Source organism: Leucoraja erinacea, chromosome 7 (assembly GCF_028641065.1).
Source record: "Leucoraja erinacea ecotype New England chromosome 7, Leri_hhj_1, whole genome shotgun sequence".
Lineage (NCBI taxonomy): Eukaryota > Metazoa > Chordata > Chondrichthyes > Rajiformes > Rajidae > Leucoraja > Leucoraja erinaceus.
In genome coordinates this window covers 26971747-26994037 of record NC_073383.1, presented here as the reverse complement: position 1 = coordinate 26994037, position 22291 = coordinate 26971747, and the positions used below count along the sequence as shown (strand labels likewise).

The 22291-nt window shown below is 43.0% G+C and overlaps 1 protein-coding gene across 5 annotated transcripts in view; it reads right to left on the bottom strand.

Annotated features, from left to right (window-relative positions):
• Positions 1-3305: 3305 nt before the first annotated feature.
• Positions 3306-22291, bottom strand: part of ccdc14 (coiled-coil domain containing 14) — a 40180-nt gene continuing 21194 nt past the window's right edge. For 3 of the 5 annotated variants that reach the window (XM_055638061.1, XM_055638059.1, XM_055638057.1), the window contains 6 exons: positions 14737-15229; positions 13856-13997; positions 13251-13333; positions 9909-10127; positions 9694-9826; positions 3306-4706 (listed from right to left, as the gene is read on the bottom strand). In XM_055638061.1, coding sequence (XP_055494036.1) covers positions 3773-4706; positions 9694-9826; positions 9909-10127; positions 13251-13333; positions 13856-13997; positions 14737-15229 — 2004 coding nt within the window. In that variant the 3' untranslated portion in view covers positions 3306-3772. The remainder of the gene's footprint in view (positions 4707-9693; positions 9827-9908; positions 10128-13250; positions 13334-13855; positions 13998-14736; positions 15230-22291) is intronic. The other 2 variants (XM_055638058.1, XM_055638060.1) reach the window with 2 other exon arrangements.

Below are 22291 nucleotides of genomic sequence, written 5' to 3'. Positions count from 1 at the left end.
GACTGTATCCTAGCTTATGGAAGGACTGTTTAGAAACCGGTAAGAAGGGAAGAAACTGTTCCTAATGCTGGTGGTGTACACTTTCAAGCTTCTGTACCTTCTGTCATACAGGAACATGGAGAAGGAATGATTGAGAAATAGGGGCTTGTCAGTCCATAAACTTTAGTCCAGAAAGTTTGAATTTTATTTGATCTGATTATCTGCTTGAACCTGAGACCGATAGATTGGAGAAGAATTTCAATTGCAAGGTGTTGAAATATGGCAGAAAACAAGCCAATGTGTAACAGAAAGGGCAATAGCTACAGAAGACATAGCAACATATTTGAGGAAGAAGTGGGTTTTGCAGCTTATTGACCTCACTGCAACATTTGATTTTTGATAGGTCTAACATTAACGTTCAAGTGTCACTAATCATTACTATCAGTAATGCCTTGAATACAAGTTTGTGCCAGAGTCTGAAGTGAAAATTTCCAGTGAAGATTTTCTTTCAAATCAATTTGTCATAAAATCCTAATTATAGACAATAGGTGCAGGAGGAGTAGGCCATTCGGCCCTTCGAGCCAGCACCGCCATTCAATGTGATCATGGCTGATCATCCCCAATCAGTACCCCGTTCCTGCCTTCTCCCCATATCCTCTGACTCCGCTATCTTTTAAGAGCCTTATCTAGCTCTCTTGAAAGTATCCAGAGAACCAGCCTCCACCGCCCTCTGAGGCAGAGAATTCCACACTCACAACTCTCTGTAAGACAAAGTGTTTCCTCGTCTCTGTTCTAAATGGCTTGCCCCTTATTCTTAAACTATTCAATTAACAATTTGGATGCTAAGTTTTGAAAAATGATTACATTTCCCAAATAAATGTAGAAACCCCCAACTAGAGGCAATTTATCCACGGACTGAGTTGATTTGCATAATCCCTGGTTATGACGCATACATTGAATTAGGTTTTTTAAATATTTAGCTCATTGGTGAGTTGAAGTACCAACTGTTGGTGCTTAGACCAAGATCAGTATGAACAGGCAAAGTACAAAGATGCACAATTAAAGCATAATCAACCTTAAGTTTTAATATTTACCAGCTTCATTTTTCCAGTTAACATTGTGCTTGTTTTAGAAAATATATTGTAAACATTTTAAATAGTTCCCAAAATATTCTGTCATTATAATTCCTTAATAGCATTATTTAAAACCAAAAGGCAGCTGGAATATCCCCAGTGAAATGAACAGGTTCAAATACCATCGTGATTTACGAAGAGCAGTTCAGTGGCTGAACGCTTGTAACATTAAAGCATTCCAGTAATATTTTCTACTGACTTAAGAGAATGAGTAGAAGTAATATTTTTTGTCAATGTTTTGTTTTTCCATTTTTAGACATGTCTTCCCTTTCTGACAAACTAAAATCACTTTCCCCACCCTCCATAGACATTCCATACGCATTTGTGGCTTAGATTCAGCCAAATCTGGCTCGCCAAACGCAAGATAAACAGCATATCTGAAACTATCTGATTAATAAAGAAGCTAATTCCTCCCGACTTTGGAAGTATGATACTCATTTTACAAAAAAACTTGAAAGAAATCTGTAATCCCAGTATGCTGCTTCAACTCGGCATGTTAAAATGCGGAACTAATTTACCCTGACACTTATTGCCTGGTTTGGGTTTTTTGGGGGAAAAAAGGTGGTTTCAAACGACACGTGTGTAAGTCACTATTTTGGAAGTAATCTTGTAATGAGAAAGGTATTTACTTCTCAGGAAATACTATACCGCAGAATTCAAGGTAATTGGCAAGATTTAAAAATAGTTTCTGATGGAACTAACGCACTTGATAAATGAATCCGTCACTGATGGAAGAGTTCAGAATCTTGGAGTAATTAAATCTTGGCATGTGTTTAAAATAGTGCAAAATGTGCTGTCAACAATAAAGCAATAAGGAAACACAAGGAACAGGAGATGCTGGTTTAAAAAAACAAAAACAAAACAGTACTGGAGTAACTCAGCAGATCAGCAATGTTGTAGTAATTCAGCTGGTCAGGCAGCATCTCTGGAGAAAAGGAACATGTGGCATTTCAGGTCGGAACCCTTCTTCAGAACTCTTGCATCTCTAGATGACCTGGATAGGCAAGTCTAAAGAAGGATCCCGACCAAAACATCACCTATCCATGTCCTCCAAAGCTGCTGCCTGGCCAAGTAAAATTTACACAATACAAAAAAAACTGCCTTTTTCTGAGGTTTGAGGCATCAGTTCAGCTGGGCAGCTAACTGCTCAGCACCTATGCTGCCATTAAGCTGGCTGAGGCCCAATAGCATTAATTAATTCTCACAGCATACTGGGAAGGAACAAGCACAAGTTTTAATGAACAGTGCTAAAAAAAGATTGAATCATATTCTTATGGTTATTGAAACTTAATTTAAAATACCTTTTGTTTGATATTTAATAGACATTGTTGTACAAATTAGTATTTTGGAACCAAATGATAGGTAATAAAATCTTACACATCATGTGACAAGTTAAAACTTCCAGAGTATTTTAATGGAACGTTATTAAATTGCAACCAGTGCCAGAGGCTACAAATAGCACTGTCTAAGAAGATTGTTAAATTATTAACTGGCACTTTTGGATTTTCATGTTGGACTGAATTCAGAAATTGTGGGCTTTGTGGAGTAATCATGATGAATGTCATTTTTGATCTCCTTCCCAATACATAATCTGTGTAAATACTGTTTGGACTAGCTGATTTTGTTTTGAATCAAAAAAGGACACAAAGTGCTGGAATAACTCAGCAGGTCAGGCGGCATCTCTGGAGAACATGAATAGGTGATGTTTCGGGGAGGGACCAGTGATATTTTGGAGCATATTGACATTAAGGAGATGCAAGAGATCTTGAAAGGCATAAAAGTGGAAAAGTCCCAGGGTTTGAGTCGGTGTGCACTGGGTTGTTGTGGGATGCAAGGAAGGGGATTGCTGGGGCTGTGGCAGAGATTGTATCTTCATTAGCACAGGTGAGGTACCAGAAGATTGGAGAATGTTAGTGTTGTGCCTTAACTGTCGCATCCACTCACTACGCACCAGCAGCAATTTACAGAGGCCATGTAATCTAAACCCGCAAGCAAGTCTTTGGGGTGCGAGAGGAAGCCAGTGCACCCAGAGGAAACTCAATGTCGCAGGGAGAACGTGCAAACTCCACACAGACAGCACTCGAGGTTAGTATTGAATCCAGGTGCCTTTGTCTGAGGCAGCAGCTCTACCTGCTGCATCACAGTGCCACCATGTGCTGCAGGTTTAATGCAGGCCACAAATTAAGGAAGCAATTTTTACATTGAATGACATTTAATATCCATTCAGTTAATTTGTCATTTTTATTTTAAAACGGTCTGTATATCTCAAGTATTAGAACACATACATTCCAAGCAAGTTTATTAATACCCGAAGCAATTAGACAATCTAATTTTGCAGAGAATCACTGGGCGTAATATTTTGATTTCCATATTAAACTGCACTCCAGCATACATTTGGAAATAATGGTGAATGCTAACAGTTCCATAATTGTAGCTACATTTTTTTGGGGGAGTTAGAAATATCTTAGATAACTCGCTGTAAACCTTTGACTCAATTTGAAAAATCATTAAGGATTCAGATTTTCTGACATCAAAATATAATTAGAAAAATCCCACAAAACCACATTCATGATTGCAGAACTAAAAACATTAAAAAAAACCCCTGCCTGATACAAGCGGCATTCATGACATAAATATACACGTCAATGATACTAAATATTTTAAGGTCGATTTATTTCAAAATCTGCCTGTAAGCTCTTTTGTAGTCTTGCAATATTAGCATCTAATGCTGCTAAGCTGTTCCTGAAATTTTGCTCATCCCTGGAATTAAAAGAAGAAATCGATGACGTGCTGCAATTAGATTTTAGATATCTATAATCAAAACTTAAGAAACTTGAATCTACCACTGAAACAGTGTCAATCTGTAATTGTGGCTCATTTCTCAATGTTGGTGTGGTACACAGATCTAAATTGGATTTTGGAAGATGTACAACAGTGTCCAAAGGCCTCAGCGGGATGTGATTATTTTCTGACACTCCAGTTTCTGATGAATAATCGCTTGGTACCATTGTTTCCTTCAACCTATCAGTAACGGGTATTTCCTCAAACACCACCTTTTGTGGCTTTTCCAACTCATCCAGTGGATGTGGCATTACTATCAATCCATTACATGAATTTCCACTATCGTAAGGCAACGCATTTAATCTAGTATATGATTGCACTGGTATACATTCTCTCCTCGCTGGTTCTTTTTCTTGCTTGCAGGCATTGCCTGCTAATGGAATGTAAGTGGTTTCATCCAGCTTAGAGTCTTCATTCTTAACATCATGATATTCAGTCTGTACACTGTACCTAGAAAAACCTGAGGGTGAAGACTTTTCTGACATGCCATTATTTTGATATATTCTGGTTGACACAGCAGTTAAATTAGGTTGTTCACATTCAGGTACTTTAAACAGCAATGATGAAGCATGTGTGTCTTGTACAGAATTGATGTTCAGATTTTTAAGATAAGCTGTCACGGAGCTCAAACCTGGATCATCTTGCAGACGCTTTTCATATTCCTGAAGGTTGTTTCTGGTCAGTTTGGATTTGGGTATCATAAAATCCATACTAAGGTCATTGAGAAGTCTTTCCATACTGCCTTGCAAAGTTCTGTTGAACATCCAAATCATATAAACAATTGATTACTGTTTCCCATCAAGTGTAAAATATTATATCACACAATCAAAATTTGGGGCGGCTTTGTGGTAGAGCTGCTGCATTACAGCCAGAGACAGGTTTGATCATGACTACGGATGCTGTCTGCATGGAGTTTGTATGTGCTCCCTGTAACTGCATGGGTTTTCTCCAGGTGCTCCAGTTTCCTTCCACACTCCAAAGATCGACAGTTTGTAGGCTAATTGGCTTGGTAAAATTATAAATTACCCCTAGTGCATAGGATAGTGTGAGTGTACGGGGTGATCGCTGGTCGGCGTGAACTTGGTAGGCCAAAGGGACTGATACTGTGCTGTATCTCTAAAGTCTAAAGTAAATTTATAGTCAAACAGATGGTATGAAAAGTATACAAAGATTATAACTCAAATGTGATAAACCTCTTACTGCACAAAACCAAACAATACTTTTGTTGAGAATTCTCCTGCAAGCTCTTTCAGAAAAATCAATTGGAAAACAAGCTTGAATTCATGGACTTGTTCTGTATTTGTTTAATATTTGATAAAAAGTTTGGTCAATAAGACACTCTACTTAGCCACGCAAAGTATGAGTCAGCTGCTCCAATCTGATCAAAGTTTGTCCTGACGCAGAGAACAGAAATGAATCAAGAATTTGTTGAGCGTTGATCTGCCCTAATAATCTTTACTTGCATTTTGGGGTCTGGATGTTGCTGACAATGCCAACATGCCTGTTGGTGAACTAAGTGGCCTGTCATTTCAGAAAACTGCAAGGGACGGTTTCGAGTCACAAATAAGTCACCAACATGGTTTTGAGTGGAAAAATGGCAAATTATGTCCCGTGAAAGATATTAGTAAAACAGATAATGTGCATTTAGAAACAACAATCTGATATTTTATAGTCATCATTAGGAATTTATTTTGTAAATTTAAGATAACCGATTTGAAATTAAATGCCACAGCTGCCATGGTGGGACCTAAACACGTCTCAAGATTGTTAATCCAATAATTTAAATGTACCTGACATTTAAAATAAATTTGGACAGCTACATGGATAGGAAAGGTTTAGAGTGATATGGGCCAAAGGTAGTAATGTAGATGGGGCACCTTGGTTTGCATGGGCAAGGTGGGCCGAAGAGTCTGTTGCTGTGTTGTATCACTCTATAAATTTACCACTTACCAGGATGGACACTATGGGTTTCTCATTTAGTGTGAGAAAACTAAAAAGTGCTTAAACTAATTATGGTCAAATAGAAACATTAAAGCATGCTCTAATTAATTAGATCTCGACTTCAACTTCTTTATGCTTCCTGAAAATCTGAGAAGGCAAATGCAGAATTCAATCCTGAAGAGCCACAAAAAAAAAATATTACATTTGAAAATGAAAATGGCTCTCATCACACAGCACCACCACCCGTGTATTATTTAACCAAAACTCTCAGGTACATAAGGGAAGCAGCATCAACATTTATTGTTTTCTCTGATTGCTGTCTATCCTCCTCATGTCAGGAATGACAGCTCTCCAAGTAAATTTACTTTCCAAGGAAACATCAAAATTTAGTTTACTGGATTTGAGACACTACACTTGAGAACAAAGTCCAAAATAACACCTGCGTTTCTTTCTTGTACCCGACACCATTTTGATGGTTGATAGAATGTTTAGGAGCCGGAGGGATAATCACAGGAACTGCTTGGCCATAATGCACAATGAACATTAAAGCAAATTCATAAATCAAAGCTTACTGTGTAGAAATAACAATTATCACTTATTTTCTTATTGCCCATGTTACCGTATTTGCGTTTCATTATTCCAAAATTAAATCAATAACATTGGGCCTGAAGAAGGGTCTCAACCTGAAATGTTATCTCCAGAGGAGCTGCCTAACCCACTGAGTTACTCCAGCTTTTTGTGTCTGTCTTCAATATCCCATCCTCTCCCTTAAGCAGGAAAAAGGGAAGATACAACCTGCAGCCGTAAGTCATAATCGTGCACACCAGTAGTAAAATAACTCCAGAACTAAACTCTCAGGCTGGAGGTTAGTGCTGAAGCAACTACCAGATTATACTTTTGAACTGCAAGGTGAATTGTGGCATCCCACAGGGATTAGTGTTTGGGCCATTGTTGTAATCCATATGAATGATCCAGATTTGGGGATGCAAGCCACAATTTCTAAATTGGAAAAATTGCAGGAATTGGAATAACAAGGAACTGCAGATGCTGGCTGAATGTCACCTGAAGTTTTATATGGAGAAACAGGAGGTGGTGTATTTTAGTAGGAAGGATTAATAGAGGCAATCAGGAGTAGGGGATAGTATTGCAAAGGGATGCAGCAGTGGAGGGTTCTGGAAGATTTGGTATAATAGTCATTGAAAGTGGTAGACCAGATTGAGAAAGCAGCCAATAAATCAAGGCTTTATCAATTGCAGTATAGGGTATAAAAAGAAAAAGTCATATTGAACTTTCCCAAAATACAGGTCTGACCTCAGCTGGTGTATTGTGTTCAAATTGAAAGAAGGATGTGAAGGTCCAGAAAAGAGTGACATGAATGGTTCTGGGATTGAGGGACTACGTAGGCCATGTGGAGTAGGAATAGATTAGAGTAGATGTAACTGTTTTTCTTTTGAGAAGGGAAACTGCAGATCGGAGAAGCTTGTAAAATAGAGGTTTGTGGACAAAATGGATGGTGGGATGGATTTCCCATCAGTGGAAAGGTTGAGGACTAGCAGTCACAGATAAAAAATAAATGGGAAGATGATCCAAACTGACACAAGGAAGTATTATTCATACATAGCGTGGGTGGCATCTGGAGTGCACGGCCTCCAGATGTGAAGGCATGAACTTTTGTGGCTTTAAGAGGGAATAGGATAAACATATAGTAAAGAAAGATGTGTAAGGCAAAAGAGAAAAGGGTAGGAGGTGAAGCCAGTGAATTGCTCTGGCAGAAAGCTGGTGGAAACGATGGAGAGAATGGCAGAACGGTGGAAGAACTTACTTACATGACTAATTCAGCAGGTTATGCAGCATCTGTGGAGTCAACAATTTGGGTTAGGACCCTTTCATTGGGAATATGAGGAAAGAGTTAGTGTATGGCAATAGGACAGAGATAAAGGGCAGATAGAACTAGGTGGGAGTGCGGTAGGACCAGATGGAGAGGGGATGAGAAGCAGATGAGGGAAGGGAATGGGAAAGGTGAACAAAGGGGGAAAAACTATAAGCATAAGGAACTGCAGGTACAGGTTTGTGGAAAACAATAACGTCCTCAGCAGTCGGGCAGCATCTCTGAATAACATGGATAGGTGATGTTTTGCGTCAGGACCCATCTTCATACTTGTTGTGGTGGGGGGAGGGAGGACAACATCTGGTAATTGGTGGATATAGGGAAGGAGGGTTTTTGATAGGCAGATGTTTGGACAATCATGAAAATAGATGAAAAGACAAAAAATGAGCTAACAATAGAAGTGAGAACTATGAAACTAGAGGAAGGAATATAGGTGGAAGGGGAGAAATTTGTGTAAATCCAGGTGGGGCACAGGAAAGAAGGAGGGGAAAATGGGGGGTGGGGTGGGGGGGGGTGAGAAAACATTGTTTGTAGGTTAGTTACCCAAAATTGGAATATTCAATATTCATACCGTTAGGTAGTAAAGTACCCAAGTGGGATACGAGATGTTGTTCCTCCAGTGTGCATGTGACCTCACTCTGGCAATGGAGAGGAATACAGGACAGAGAGTCAATATGGGAGGTGAAAGTTAAAATGTTCAAGAATGCCAGGTGGATAAGTGAGTGTGAGAAGAACATCATTGGTGTTGGCTACTGAAATTGGTCAATACAATGTTCATACGGCTGTGTTGGAAGCTACCCACATGGATTACAAGATGTTCTGGCAGTTAGTTAAGAGTAACTTCAGCTACATAAAATAACAGTCTAAGCTCTTTCATGCTCCCTCTAATATTGTCTTTGTTCTTGGATTATAAAGATTAGAGCTCCTAGCAATCAGATATATTTATCTCAACTATATTTTAATAACATAAAATAAATCTTTTGCTATCTTTTCTTAAAAGTGTTTAATCCTACTATTCAATGTAATTCTTGCTAACTTCTTACGATGCTTGAAAATTATAATTGCTTAAACAGCACACAAAAGGATGTCTGGCCAACTACAATAATCGCTAATTAACAGCCGTGTGACCTTCCAAGTCCCACCTTAATGACTGAATTGTAGAGACAAGTCAAACTTAATTTCACTCAAACACTCTACAAGGTGGGTTTTTACTATATTAATCTTAGTTGCTCAGAGCCAAAGCTCAACCAATTATAATTACCAACATCATTCACTAAATATATGTTCAAAACTTCATTTTAAAGTTTACACAAATGTGAACACTACAAGGTAGAATACTGCAGGATGCATTGTCAGCTTGCCATTGACTTGGTTTAAATAAATGTTTAACTCTGGCAATCCTCCAAATGGGAAATAGCAAAGAAGGTTTCATGTGATAATGCCCGATGGATTAGGAGTACCATCTGTGGCATACAATATGTGTCTAATGTGGAGTGGTCCCAAAAATGAAACTGGATAATGCCTAAATTTATATTTCAAATATTGAGAACAAAAATCTAATTATTTCATCCTGCAATGAAATAAGATACAGCATACTGTAAAATCCTGTGCAGTTGTTAATAATTAAAAGGCAGTCTTTGCTTAAGTTTAAACCTGCCATTTACTGGTGCCACAGTTAATACTAATGAACAGTTATTTGAGAGGAATTACCAACGTTGGGATTAGCAGACGTGTCGATTTATATTGTAAAAATAACCCTTGTAGTTATTATAAGTATAACTCTTTGTTATTGCCTCTCCACCAAGAATATTCTTTGTTGCACTAATACTAATATTAATAATTTATCCAACCACATTGAGCAGAAAAATCTAATACTTTCATCCTGTAATCAAATACAATTCAAATGATTACCTGGTTAATTCGCGCAACCTGTTCACTTCCGCATCACGTTGACGGAGTGTTATTTCCAAGATTTGATTTTCTTTCTCCGCGGCTTCCAGTTTTAGCTGAATCTTTCTCATTTTCGTTAAAGCTTCATCGACTTCTGGAGGAGGAGAACCAATGAAAATAAAGGTCTCACTTCTGCTCACATTCAGAGAGCTGTAACCAAAATATTTCTGACCTACCCATCTTCACTCGAGATGTGTCCATCTCACACTGTTGTCTGCTCTGGAACAGATCCTGTTCTTTCCCTTGCATCTGCCGGAGTAATTGATTGTTCTGCTCTCTTTGACTGCTTATCACATTCAGCAGCTCTTCGTTTTTCTTTTGCAAAGACTCAAGCCCTTTCAATGACTCTCTCAGCTGGGCCTGCAATGTTGTATTCATGGACTGCAGGGAGACCACTGTAAACGAGACAGAGGGTAACCTATTTTGATGCTATACAGTTTTTTTAAAAGAATATTAGGGGAAGTAATAGCTACTACTAGGAAGTGGTCTTGAAATAAAGGATCAGTCCTTATCTTATTGGCTGGCACAGCAAATTAGTTTATTGTCAAATGTACTGAAAAGCTTTTATTTGTGTGCTAACCAGTCAGTGGAAAGACTATACACGATTACAATCAAGCCGTCCACAGTAGATTAAGAAGTTCATTTTGGAACCAATGAATGCAAAAGGAAATCGGGTGATGCTTGGGATAGCATGAATGGATGACAGTGAATCAACATCCTATCATTTCCAAAGGCACTTATTAAGTGTTAAAATCAAAGCAACAAATTGAATAAACAAGGCGTAATATTGATTGATACCAGATTATTCCAATTTATCGTTTCCCTTTTACAAATATTTCTGCAATTGTTTTTAAAAAGTACGAATCCAACATTCTGTGGGCATTATTACTTAATCAACTCGTATGGAATGATAAAATAACTGAACTTAGGTTACTAAAGATAGACACAAAATGCTGGAGTAACTTAGCGGGTCAGGCAGCAACTTTGGAGAACATGGACATGATGTTTCTCTGCCCGAAACGTCACTTGTCCATTATTTCCATAGATGCTGCCTGACCCACTGTTAGTCCAGCACTTTGTGTCTTTTTCTAAGATCAAAGTGCAGCTGCATTAGGAAAATATATTTTGAAAAGGCCACTTTGTTCTAAACAACCAATGTCTAGAAGAGTGCAACGTGACCTGGGTGTCCTTGGACACCAGTCATTGAAAGTAAACATGCAAGTACAGCAGGTAGTGAAGAAAGCTAATGGCACGTTGGCCTTCATAACGAGAGGATTTCAGTATAGGAGTAAAGAGGTCCTTCTGCAGTTGTACAGGGCCCTGGTGAGACCACATCTGGAGTATTGTGTGCAGTTTTGGTCTCCCAATTTGAGGAAGGACATCCTTGCTATTGAGGCAGCACACCGTAGGTTCAAGAGGTTAATCCCCGGTATGGCGGGACTGTCATATGAGGAAAGATTGGAAAGACTGGGCTTGTATTCACTGGAATTTAGAAGGATGAGAAGGGATTTTTACAGAAATGTATAAAATTATAAAAGGACTGGACACGTTAGATGCAGGAAAAATGTTCCCAATGTTGGGAGAGTCCAGAACCAGGGGCCACAGTCTAAGAATAAAGGGAGGCCATTTAAAACGATGAGAAAAACCTTTTTCACCCAGAGAGTTGTAAATTTGTGGAATTCTCTGCCACAGAAGGAAGTGGAGGCCAATTCACTGGATGAATTTAAAAGAGTTAGAAAGAGCTCTAGGAGCTAGCGGAATCAAGGGATATGGGGAGAAGGCAGGCACGGATTACTGATTGTGGATAATCAGCAATGATGACAATAAATGGCGGTACTGGCTTGAAGGGCCAAGTGTCCTCCTCCTGCACCTATTTTCTATGTTTCTATGTTAGAGTGCAATCAAGCTATCAAAAGCAGTCTGAAGAAGGGTCCTGATCCGAAACGTCACTGAACCATGTTCTCCAGAGAAGCTGCCTGACCCTCTGATTACTCCAGCATTTTGTGCTTAACTTTGATATAAACCAGCATCTGTAGTTCCTTTTTATTACAACTGAACTTGGATTACTGTTTATTATCCATAACTCTGCCATCAAGTTGTTCACTGTGGAAATATAGCAATCAGTAGAAATATTTTGAAATATATACAAAATAGATTGTATTGTCATGAAAAACTACACTAAAGAAAAGCAGTGGTAGCAGATTACATGCCAGCTCAAGTGAATACATACCCTGTTTAATGGAAATAAGAAAAGGGTTGACTGAATTAACCAAATCTTCATAAAGTCTAAAAGATTAAACTTACTGATATACAAATGATTAAATATAGTCTCAAATAACATTGTTGTTAATTCAACTGCAAATTCTCAGAAAAGTTATGTGTACTTGTCTTCCAGTAGATGGAAAGGATTTGAAGTTTTCATTTTAATTATTAACTAGACCAAGTGGGACCCGTTGGGTCCCGTCCCCTCAATGCATGGTCGCGGGCGGCCTGCGGCGTCACACACGCACACACTAACCACTCCCCTTGATATTATATAATTATTCATTCGCTCCTTTCACCCCATCCCCCACCCTATCCACTCACGCATAGCCCCCCAACTCACAGGCGTGGCTAGAGAGGGAGGGGAGTAGAGAGAGAGAGGGCAGAAACAGAGAGAGAGAGAGAGAGGGAGAGAGAGAGAGAGAGAGAGAGAGAGAGAGAGAGGGGGGGCAGAGAGAGAGGGGGGAGCAGAGAGAGAGAGGGAGAGGCGGGCAGAGAGAGGCAGGCAGAGGATCCGAGGACCCGAGCGACGTGACCCGACACTGGACTGAGCCGAGACCGGGCCAAACCACGTTAACAACTAAAAATACCATATTCTGCCAATGATTTATCAAAAGTACCAGAATTGATTCAGTAATATAAACATAATAACTGCATTCCTACATACCATTAAATCCTTATAATAATCTACAATTCTTGGCAGTTCCCACACTTTATGTTAGTAAGGTATAACCATCCAATGGCGATTGAATGGGCTAAAAGACTTCTAAAGCTTTTGATTTTGCATGTGTTTAGGATCATCCTTACAGCAATATTTGCTTTCACAGTCGTGGGTGATTAAGACAAGTGACCAATTTAAGAAATAACTTTGATGGAACAAGGTTAATGAGAAACAAACAAATTACCAAGAAAACAACTATCATTTATTAGTCAGAAGATGTTACAGTGTGAAAACAGGCCCTTTGGCCTAACTTGCCCACATGTCCCACTTACATGTGTTTGGCCCATATCAGTCTAAACCTGTCCTATTCATGTACCTAAATGTTTCTAAAACATTGCAAAAGTACATGCCTCAACTACCTCCTCTGGCAGCTCGTTCCGTACACCCACCACCCTTTGCCATGTTACGTCTATTTTTAGCAGTATTTTAAAACTAACCAAGATTATTTCCTTTTAAAATTATATCTTAACTGGGTTTCAGCACAGAGATTTTCACTGTAATGAATAATGCACATTTTATTTGCAAAATCAGATACCTTCAAAGTTGCAACCTGTAGATCGCGAATCTTTTTCAGCTTTTTCTCGTTCCCGAAGTTGTTGGTTTACTATTCTTAACCGTCTACAAAATTTAAGACACAACAATGTAATTTGGGAACTTAAAAAAAAAAAATATCAAATCTACCAATGTTTACCAAAACTAAGGTGCCCTAAACAACAGCTAAAGGTTTCCTGATTAGAGATTTCAATTTTCTCACTTTTGTCTTTTAAATTTCCAATAACCCAAAAACAGTGGTGTATTTTGGCAAGGTATGCAAGCAAAGAATTTCACTGTGACAATAAAGTATTCTATTCTATTCTATTCTATCTTTCTATTGTAGACAAAAGTAAAGACACAATTTAAAATGGTATCAGGGTGTAAATTTACAGAATGTTTGAATGTTTACATTTTTCTCTCTCACCCTCTCACAAAGGATGAACAGAAACCATACAATTATTTGAATATACCGCATTTATTTAGAAACACTCCTTATTTTGAATCTTGAAATGTTGGTTGCCTGTAATTCTTCATTGGGCTCTCATTTTGATTAGACTTAAGAAAAATTAAGTGCGAAGTAGTCATTAGAAATGAAATACTACTGACCTGCGAAGCTGTGAATTCTCACTGCGTAGTGGCTGAAGACTCATAGCTACTTCTGCTTCTACGTTAGTGCTTCCAATCACAGTGGGGAGTACAGAGATACTATCCTCGAGCTCTATTATCAACCTGAGAACTTCAGAGTTATCTACGAATAGAAACACAGTATTTTAAAAATCTTGGTATATTACATTGCATCACTATTTATCACTGAATACTTGCGCTCAGTCCACCAAGGCCTGCTGGATCTCCCAGTTGAGAAACATTCTCACTCCCTTCCCATTACTATACTGACATTTTTGGCCTGGGCCTCGTCCATTGCCAGAATGAGGCCACATGCAAACTGGAGGATCAGCATCCCAAATTCCACTTGACTAGCTGACCGAACAGCATTCCCCAATTTTAGAGCAATAACCATAAAAATCCTCCTTCACTTTTTTTCCTGCCTCTTCTCTTCCATGGATGTGCACCATCCCCACCTCTCTTCCAGCTTTCTCCCTGCTACTGCAGTCAGTCTGAAGAAGGGTCCCGACCCAAAATGTCGCCCATCATGTTCTTCTGCCGGACAAGCAGAGTTTCTCCAGCACTTTGCATTTTTTTGCTTACAAGTCAGCTTTCTTTTTTGTTGTCAGTTTCCAAAGTAACTTTTAAGTGGTTCTATAATTCCCAATGGGAATAACCAATTCAGCCCATACTATGCAAAAAGTGTTCTCATGTTACGAAACCGAGCACTGTAACCATACCAGCTCACTGTTAAGAAATTCATCTTATTCCTTTGAAACAAATAAAATTTCACATTTGTAATCAAACACAGCGACAGGATATATTGGATAACTAATACGTACTTGACTTCTCAAAATGTTAATTAAAATATTTACTGTAATTACCTTGATCAGCAATAAGAACCTTAAGTTCACTCAGAAGATGTCTGGCAGTTTTACCCTTCCCTGCTTTGTCAGGACTTGGTTTCTTTGACTTTGCATGTTTGGCAGGATTGCAATGGCCAATGGTGTCCTTTACGGGTGTAACATCCAGTAAATTGATGTGAATTTCTTCAGCGGCATTTCCTTCAACGTGCTCAATGTTCGATTTGTTAATCCCTTGTGATTGCGTCTGTGTTTTCCAACCCTCGTGATGAGGCTCTTTCCCTTGCTGCTCTGCTTGGGTTTTGGAGCATTGGGTACACTTTGGCTGTTCTAGTTCCTTCCTTTGATGTAGACCTCGGTTTCTCAAGCTGTAGCTTCCACCACCATCACAAACAAGATGAGCCAAAGCAGATGTGGGCACAGCAGGGGCAAGGGTAGCTGGAGGAGAATATACTGGCAAATAGTTCAATCCTTCATGAGAAACTGGTGGATTATAGGTGTCACTGGAAATATTCTGCCGCAAGAAAAGAGGAAAATTAAAATGTGATTGAAATGACTGAGCAAGATGGTGATCATGAAAGCAGTTTGTTTTTTATAGGAATTATAGTTACAATTATTTAATAACTTAAAAAGAGGGGCAGTTCTGCAGTAAAGATTGACCATCTGATGCTTCCTCTATGTAGAATCTATCAGCAGCTATTGCTAAAAGGGAAAGAGCGATAAAATAATCCTCCTAACATAAAAAAATAATTTCCACCCCCCCCTCCCCATTCGCTTCCCCTGAACCTTGGCTGACCTGGCACCAGTTTCTCCCCCCCCAACTAAAAGCCTGTTAACTAGCTTCACAGTCTGCAACTGTGTATTCCTCTTGGGTTCACACCTGCTTCTATATCTAGCCTTTGTCCAACAATCTGCCTATCAGGGAACCATTTCGGTTAAGGTCATCTGTTGTTGGCTGTGAATTGTCCTGCCTCTTTTCGCTTCCAGTTCTTTCTCCCGCATTCTCTACTACAATCAGCGTGAAGAACAACCCGAACCTGAAATGTCGCAGATCCATTTTCTCCATAGATGCTGCCTTTCCGTTGAGTTATTCTAGCATTTTGCGTCTATCTTCGGCATGAACCAGCATGTGCGGTTCTTTGTTATTTCCTAACATAGAGCTGCTTGTAGAAACATTAACAGTTCATTCAAATATTTATTAGTGGGCCCAGACCACTGGGTTTGTGCCTGTTTGACAAAAAATGTCAAATAATTTTCTATTAACCAAGATCAATAACAGAAACATAATTGTAAATGCACTCTTGAGCAGCAGAATAGCTTTATTTAATACTGTCAGTGGTTTTGATGAGTGCTGCACTTAAAATTTTAACTTTCCTATATTATAAATATTGCCTTAATGTGAATGATATTACTCTTATGCTTTTTGCTTCAGATATTCAGCAAATGTTCATGGAATATGGTTTTATTTTCTGTAAATTACCAGTTAAACCACAATTTTGGGCATCACGACAAGCAAAAACATTGATTAGAGTCTCAGAGTATTTCCACATACTAAAAGTAACACAATTAGGGGAGTGATCCACAAAATATGAAAGTAATTTAAAAATGCATAGTGCACCAGGAATAATAAGACCATATGACAAATTCAGTAGATGAAAAATAAATTTAAGAAGATTTGAAAAGTCTGATTTGTTTAAATTACAGAATAATCTGTCCCACAAACTTTTTAACAGTTAGACAGATGATCTTTAAACCAATGCAGCTGTACAGTGACCACTGCACAAAGGAAATGTCAACACTTTGTTCCTGTGCTACTTAATATTTGCCACTGGATGGTGCTAAGCAGATACTGCTTGAAGGAAAATATGAGGGAACATACACTTAAAAAATAGGAAATAAAGATCTGGATAATCAAAGAAATCTGAAAATGTGCAAATGAAAAATGAAGATGAAATGTCAGAGTGCGGAAAAAGGAAGTAGAAAACAAAAAACAGGATGGCAGACTATACAAATGTAGACAAAAGTGCTGTAGAAACTCAGCGGGTGCAGCAGCATCTAAGGGGCAAAGGAAATAGGCAACGTTTCGGGCCGAAACCCTTCTTTAGACTATACATGCAGACTATACACGTCTGGTCAAATAACCTATTCTTAAATTATTGTGTACGTTTTTTTTTAAAGTAGATGTTAAAATTCACATTGTCAGTCCAAGGAGCTTGTATATGCACTAAGACTCAGTTACATTACAATGTCACAGATGTTATGAACTAAAAATGTGTAATAATGTAATTGCAGTGCCCTCTATAATGTTTGGGACAAAGACCCATCATTTATTTACTTGCCTTTGTACTCCACAATTTGAGATTTGTGATTTAAAAAAATAACATGTGGTTAAAGTGCAAGTTGTCAGATTTTATTAAAGGGTATTTTTATACATTTTGGTTTCACCATGTAGAAATTACAGCTGTGTTTATACATAGTCCCCCCCATCCCCATTTCAGGGCACCATAATATTTGGGACACATGGCTTCACAGGCATTTGTAATTGCTCATGTGTGGCGGTCCCTGGGGGGTAGGTCACTCCTTGGATCATCCCCCTCGCCGATTGAGGGACAGGGGCATTGGTTTGCCACGGGTTTTCCAGAGGACCCTGGTGTGTGTGTGTGTGTGTGCGCTCTCTGTGTGATTAAAGACTACTGTTTGAACCTGCCGGGCATCTGGCCTTTTCCTGACCTCGTCCAGGCCACTACAACTGGTGACCCCGCCATTCATCACATGTCGTGATGGATAGCAACGCCGTTGCGCTTAAACTCCCTACTCTGTGGACCGAAGAGCCTGACATCTGGTTCCAGCAGGCAGAGGCACAATTTGCTGTGCGAGGGATAGCAGCGGATGAAACAAAATACTTTTACGTGGTCAGCACGCTTGACCAAGCGACTGCGAAGCGAGTTAAGCCTTTCCTTAAAGCCCCCCCGTTCACTAACAAATATAGGGGCCTGAAGGAATTCCTTATCAGGAGGTTTGGTGAATCAGAGCGGGCATGCTCGGAGTCTCCGAATGGATGGCCTGGGTGACCGCCGGCTGTCTGCCCTCCTGGAGGACATGCTCACCCTAATGCGGGATCAAGAACCTTGTTTCTTATTTAAATTTGCTTACCTGCAGCAGCTCCCGCCCGACATCCACCTGCAGCTCGCCAGAGATCCCTTTACCGACATGCAGGCGCTGGGCGAGCAGGCCGACGAGCTGTGGATGTCTCGCCAGCGGGACCTGGAAAAGCGTTGACCGTCCTTCCCGCGGCGTTTGGAGGGTCAAGCTGGTCGGGGCATGTTCCAGCCGTAGTAAATCTCCGGCGAAAAATCGCTGGCAAGTCTTTTCATCACGGTATGCCTTAGTTCCACCCAACGCCAGCGATCGCTATAGTTCAAATAGATTTAAAATCACTGTGCAGTTCCGCAACCTCTCGCAGCCCCAGGGGTGCTACAGAGCACAACCTTTATCCGGTGTGTCCCTTAAACCATTAAATGGGGCATATATATAACCCTATTTATCAGATGTATCTATACACGAAAGCTCATTTTTGGGCGCCAAACTTGACCCAAAACGACCCACGGTCAACCCAGGTCTGTACTACTGTAGCGGCTGCCTCCTCCCTGGAGACCGGGAGACGCTTAAACATCTGTAAATCATTGCTTAAATGTTAGTCAGTTAGTTTGGAGGGCTTTTATGTGAAGCGGGGTGAAGGGGTAAACACTTTAATTCTTAGTCCCCTTTGGTCGGAGAGGCGGGGAGCGGTCAATGCCTTACCGGGTCGCCGTGTAAAAATCATGCAGCGCTGTGGCCGGTGGGGCTGTGTGAATACGCTTTGGAGCTCCGACCCCGGCAATCTAAAATGGTTAATCTGGCGCTCCAAAAGCGCGGCCCGCGGCCGACCCCAGATCACAGAATTTTTGTCGGTCCGTTGCAAATACAATAGGGAAGCGGGCAATGCTAATTTCGCCGTGTATGAAAATGGTCCGGAGCGCTGTGGCCGCCGACACACAACATGCGGTGAATTTCGTGGATTTGGAGCCGCGCACTTAGGGGTAGAGTTGCCGGGGTTGGATCTGATGGCGCCGCCCGCGCAGACGGAGATTTTTTAAATCTCAAAAATCCAGCGACATTCCGCGATGTTGTTTGTCGGTGGCCACAGCGTTAAAGCTTGCCGCACGGCGACCCGGTAAGGCATTGCCCGCTCCCCGCTGGTATCCCAGCGCTGCGACGCCGCCACTCCCGAGATTCCCTTTGGGACGACCGCGGGCGGCGCTGGATTTGGAGCGCCGACGAGCCAGGGGTAGTCTTGCCAGCGGGAGCTACAACCGGCGCCGACCGCGGGCCGGACGGAGCCCCCAGCTCCGCGAGGTTGGAGGGTCAGAGACCAGGTCGGGGACTAAGAATAAAGTTTCCCCCGCGACTCCACCCACCACCACATAAAATCCCTCCAAACTACTGCTAACAGGCATGCAATGATTCTTTCATCTCGGGGAGGAGCCAGCAGCTCCAGACTTTTCAAGCCGCCCGCGCTACCTACCTAATCTACGCTAAAAATCTTCCATTCTGAAATCCGAAAATGTCCGAAATCCGACAAGTGTCTGGTCCCAAGGCTTTCGGAAAGGTTGTGCACCTATTACCATCGTCACTGGGGAGCTGCAGCCAGGCAATATCGCCCACCCTGTTAATTCCCGGGTAACAAAGGGGTCGGTCGTCAGTGATTCCTTCGGGGGCCAGCAATACTCATCGCGTCCTCGCCTGGGATCGCCACACTGGAGGTCGTTTCCTCGTGGACACTGGTGCGGAAGTGAGAGTTCTTCCTCCCTCCATCGCTGACATCCGTGCAGGCAAACGGAGCCCCCTCCTCACCGCGGCGAACGGGAGTGCTATTCGCACCTACGGGGTTTGCACCATCTCCCTCAACTTTGGCTGCAGCTGCTTTTCGTGGGAGTTCGTCATTGCCGACGTTTCCCAGCCGCTGCTGGGCGCCGACTTACATCGAGCCCATTCACTGCTCGTGGATGTCAAGCGGCGGCGCCTGGTGCACTCCGTCACGCTGGAGCCGGTCTTCCTCCGCATTGGTGATCCCGTAACACACCCTGATGGCCCCCTGTCGTCCGTGGATGCGACTTTTGCGCGCATCCTGGCGGATTTTCCGGACATCCTTGAACCCCACTTCCGCTCCTCCACCCCCAAGCATGGGGTGGAGCACCATATTCCTACTACTGGCCCGCCTGTGCAAGCCCGGGCGTGTCTTCTCATGCCAGACAAGCTTCGTCTGGCTCGGGAGGAGTTCCGCCTGATGGAGGTGATGGGCAGCGTGCATTCCTCCGATAGCCCATGGGCGTCACCGCTCCACATGGTCCCTAAAGCGGGAGGGGGCTGGCGCCCATGTGGGGATTACCGTCGCCTGATTGACGCAACCATCACCGACAGGTACCCGGTCCCACACATTCAGGACTCCAATGCCCATCTGGCCGGAGCATCGGTGTTCTCCAAGGTGGACCTCGTGCGAGGGGTACAACCAAATTCCGGTCCACCCCGACGATATCCCAAAGATGGCCATTATAACGCCATTTGAACTATTTGAATTTGTACGGATGCCATTTGGTTTGAAAAAAGCTGCGCAGGCCTTTCAGCGGCTTATGGACTGTGTGTGCCGCGGCCTGGACTTCGTATTCGTATACTTGGATGACATACTCGTGGCCAGTTGCTTGCGGCAGGAGCACTGCATTAATCTCCATCGGCTGTGTCAGCGCCTCAGCGATTTTGGTTTGTCCATCAACTCGTCCAAGTGCCGTTTTGGGGTGAAGGTTATCGACTTCCTCGGTCACTGCGTAACTCCACGGGGGGTGGTGCCTCTGCCGGCCAGGGTGGACGCCTGCAGGTTAAGGGCCTACAGGAATTCGTGGGGATGGTCACCTTTTATCACCGTTTCTTGCCGGCAGCGGCCGCAGTCATGCGTCCGCTTTTCCACCTGATTGCTGGTCATCGCAGGGAGGTTGAGTGGTCCGGCGAAGCAACAGCGGCATTCGAGAGGGCTAAGGAGGCACTGGCTGAGGCCACGATGCTCGTCCACCCACGAGAGGACGCCCCGACCGCCCTGACGGTAGACGCTTCTGAGTTTGCAGTTGGGGCAGTGTTGGAGCAGCTCGTTGACAGATGCTGGCGGCCACTTGCCTAATCCAGCAGGCATCCCAATGGTGCTCAGCGTCGTTACAGCGCTTTCGACCGCGAGCTCCTTGCCCTGTATCTCGCCGTACGCCATTTCCGCTACTTCCTGGAGGGGAGGCCTTTTACTGCATTTACAGATCACAAGCCGCTAACCTTCGCATTCGCCAAGGTTTCACTCCCGTGGTCTGCCCGGCAGCAGAGGCAGTTGGCGTATGTGTCCGAATACACCACCTTCACCCGTTTCGTGGAGGGCAAATACAACAGGGTGGCCGACACCTTATCGCGATCTGCAGTTCACGCGGTTCTCCAAGTCGCTGAGGGTATTAATTATTCCGCCCTGGCAGCCGCTCAGCTGGTCGACGAGGAGATGGCCGCCTATCGTACGGCAGTTTCGGGCCTGCAGTTGGAGGACATTGTCTGAGGTCCTGGGGGCGCAACGCTGCTGTGCGATGTCTCCTCTGGAGTTCCGCGACCCATCGTCGCCATCGCCTGGCGGCGCAGGGTGTTTGAGGTGCTCCTTGGGCTTGTGCAACCCTCCATCCGGGCGACAACAGCCCTGGTAGCCTCCCGCTTCATGTGGCATGGGCTGCGGAAGGAGGCTGGGACATTGGGCGCGCACTTGCATCCCGTGCCAGACCGCCAGGTGCAACGACATGCAGCAGGAGTTCACCATTCCCTCGGCAGCGATTCGACTACATTCACGTGGACATCGTGGGGCCGCTGCCGCCGTCTGGGGGCATGACCTATCTATTCACCGTCGTGGACCGCTTCACACGGTGGCCTGAAGCCATTCCGCTACCTGATTCTTCAACGGCCACTTGTGCTCAAGCCTTGGCGCACTGGATCGCCATGTTCCGTGTGCCACTGGACATAACATCCGACCGGGGGCCTCAGTTCACGTCGGAACTGTGGTCGGCCATGGCTCGCCTCCTGGGGGTTCGTCTCCACCACACGACGGCGTATCATCCGAAGGCAAACGGACTGGTGGAACGGGTTCACCATCAACTCAAGGATGCCCTGAAGGCACGGCTGAATGATCCGAAGAGCGACATGGGATTTGAATTAACGCTCTCCCATGGGGGGGGGGGGGGGGTGCTGGGAATCCCGCACTGCACCGAAAAGAAGACTTGGCCTCCTCCTCTGGTTCGGCAACGGAGAGACCTGTAGGCCTCCCGTATGGTAGGAGGGTTGACGGGTTGGGGTGAGAGCAGTCCTTGGCGATGCTGAGCGCATCCCACCGGCACGTGGCCAGGTGGAGCGTGGAACCCTGATGCGGGCACTCTCTGCAACATCTTCGGGTTTTGCTGGGAATCCGCACTGCACCGAAAGAGGACTTGGCCTCCTCCTCCGCCGAGTTGGTGTATGGCTCTCCGTTGAC